This window comes from Panicum virgatum, chromosome 3N (genome assembly GCF_016808335.1).
Source record: "Panicum virgatum strain AP13 chromosome 3N, P.virgatum_v5, whole genome shotgun sequence".
Classification (NCBI taxonomy): domain Eukaryota; kingdom Viridiplantae; phylum Streptophyta; class Magnoliopsida; order Poales; family Poaceae; genus Panicum; species Panicum virgatum.
The window spans coordinates 54,462,262-54,464,022 of record NC_053147.1 but is presented as its reverse complement, the minus strand read 5'-3'; the positions used below and the strand labels follow the sequence as shown (position 1 = coordinate 54,464,022).

Sequence of the window (1,761 nt, the reverse complement as noted above, 5' to 3'; positions counted from 1 at the left end):
ATCTTACGAAAATCTCTACAAGGATATCCAGATGTCCATGTCATTAGAATAATTTTTTAGCACTAATTTAATGCATTAGTTTAACCGGTGCTACTATTTCATGTAAAACTTCAACCAATTTAGCATTTCTTTAAGTTCTTTCTTTGATTCTTGTTTTGCTAGGGCTTTGTATTCATCCTTGGGACCTAATATGATTCACTTGATAAATTTATTAGTCCTATTAATTATGTTGTCACACAATCACCAAAATCACAAATAATGGCCTAATAGAGTCATATTCGTTACAGCTACCCCTGTCATGTATGTCCAGGCTCGGAGGCCCGTTGATGGCCTGGTAGGAGAGTGCCATCTCCTCGAGCCTCGGCATCGAAGCCGCAATCGTGACCACTGATGTCGCGTCGTGGAAACAGAGCTCGAGCTTCAGGACACGGAGGCTAGGCGCCGCCACGTCCAGCGTTCTCAGCTCCGCCAGGAAGAGCCTGAGCTCTTCCAGCATCTCCGAGTGGATCACCAGCTGCGGCAGCCCTTGAGGTAAACCGATGTAGAGCTTGCGCAGGCGAGGGCAGCAGGACGACACGAAGCCGCCGAGGGTGCACGTGCGCACATCGCCGCCAGACGCGTCCTCGTCGAAGGCGGCGCCGGAGAGCTCGAGAACCGTAAGCGCTTCATACTTGGCGCCGCTGCCGCCGGGTGCAGGAGCCGGTAATTACATAGAGCCATGGTGATGGACGCCATCCTCCCGTGTCCGGGCAGCACGACGGCCGGATCATCGTCGTAGGGCGGGAGTCCCTGTAGGATTCGACGAATTCTACTTTGTTTGGTGGGTCGGTGCCAGAGCCCAGAGCCGGAGACGGAAGGCCTTGGCGAATGGCGACGTGCCGCGCGGCGTAGCGGAGCCACTCGTTGGCCCGCTCCTGCAAGACCGTGCCGTCGTGCTCCTCGGACATTCTGATCTCGAGACATCCGATGCTGGCGTCGCCGCGGTGAGCCAACACCCAGTCCACGAAACCCGCAAAGCAGCAGGCCCGCGTGGCGGCGTCGCGCACCAGTACTTCGGTGTCCTCGAGCTTGAGGCGCTGGGCGTGGATCCACACGCGACGCCATCTCTTGGAGAGCACGGCCGTGCGCATGACAGCGGTCGCCTCGCCGACGGCGGCGAGGATGGCGTGCAGCAGCTCGTTGGGAAGGGCACTGATCCGATCGATAGGATCACCGGCCGAATCCATAGGAGACAGAGATCGACACCCGTGGTGGTATATCCGTATAGGTCTTGCGGCGATGCGTACAGATCAGCCAGCTCCAAATATGAACCGGGAAAAAAAAAGAGGCCTGATGAATGCGAAGAGGACTCGAGTTGCATGCCTTGTTGTACTCCAACTAGTTGACCCTAGTTACCTCGAAAAGCAATATCTTTACGGCCCACAATTGTTTGCTGTAATTAATTTCTTCACTGTGTGAGCTGTTGTTCTAATGTTACCCTTCGCAACCACCGGGATATATATCTTGTCCTCACGGCTGTTGGTTCTAATGTTACTCCCTCACCCTCTACACAAATGTTTACTCCACCCATGCCCTCTTACTACGGGGAAAACCCGCATTTGAGTGCCTAAAGATTTGCCGAGTGCATTCCATCGGGCACTCGACAAACAAGCCATTTGCCGAGTGTCTAAAATAATTCACTCGGCAAAAAAAAACAACACTCGACAAACCTACTTGTTTGCCGAGTGCTGAAAAAAAACACTCGGCAAAGAGCTTGTTTGC

The 1,761-nt window shown here is 53.4% G+C and overlaps 1 protein-coding gene across 1 annotated transcript; it reads right to left on the bottom strand.

The window, feature by feature from the left end:
- Positions 1-232: 232 nt before the first annotated feature.
- LOC120667896 (F-box/FBD/LRR-repeat protein At1g16930-like) lies at positions 233-1,226 on the bottom strand. Its single transcript, XM_039947885.1, has 2 exons — positions 853-1,226; positions 233-680 (listed from the first exon to the last, which is right to left on the bottom strand). Exons 1-2 carry the CDS (start codon positions 1,224-1,226, stop codon positions 233-235), a joined length of 822 nt encoding a protein of 273 aa, XP_039803819.1.
- Positions 1,227-1,761: the final 535 nt, after the last annotated feature.

Coding starts and splice junctions, on each gene's coding strand:
- LOC120667896 (XM_039947885.1), bottom strand. CDS start 1,226: ATGGATTCGGCCGGTGATCCTATCGATCGGATCAGTGCCCTTCCCAAC. Junction 681..852: donor GCCATTCGCCAAGGCCTTCC/GTCTCCGGCTCT, acceptor ACCCGGCGGCAG/CGGCGCCAAGTATGAAGCGC.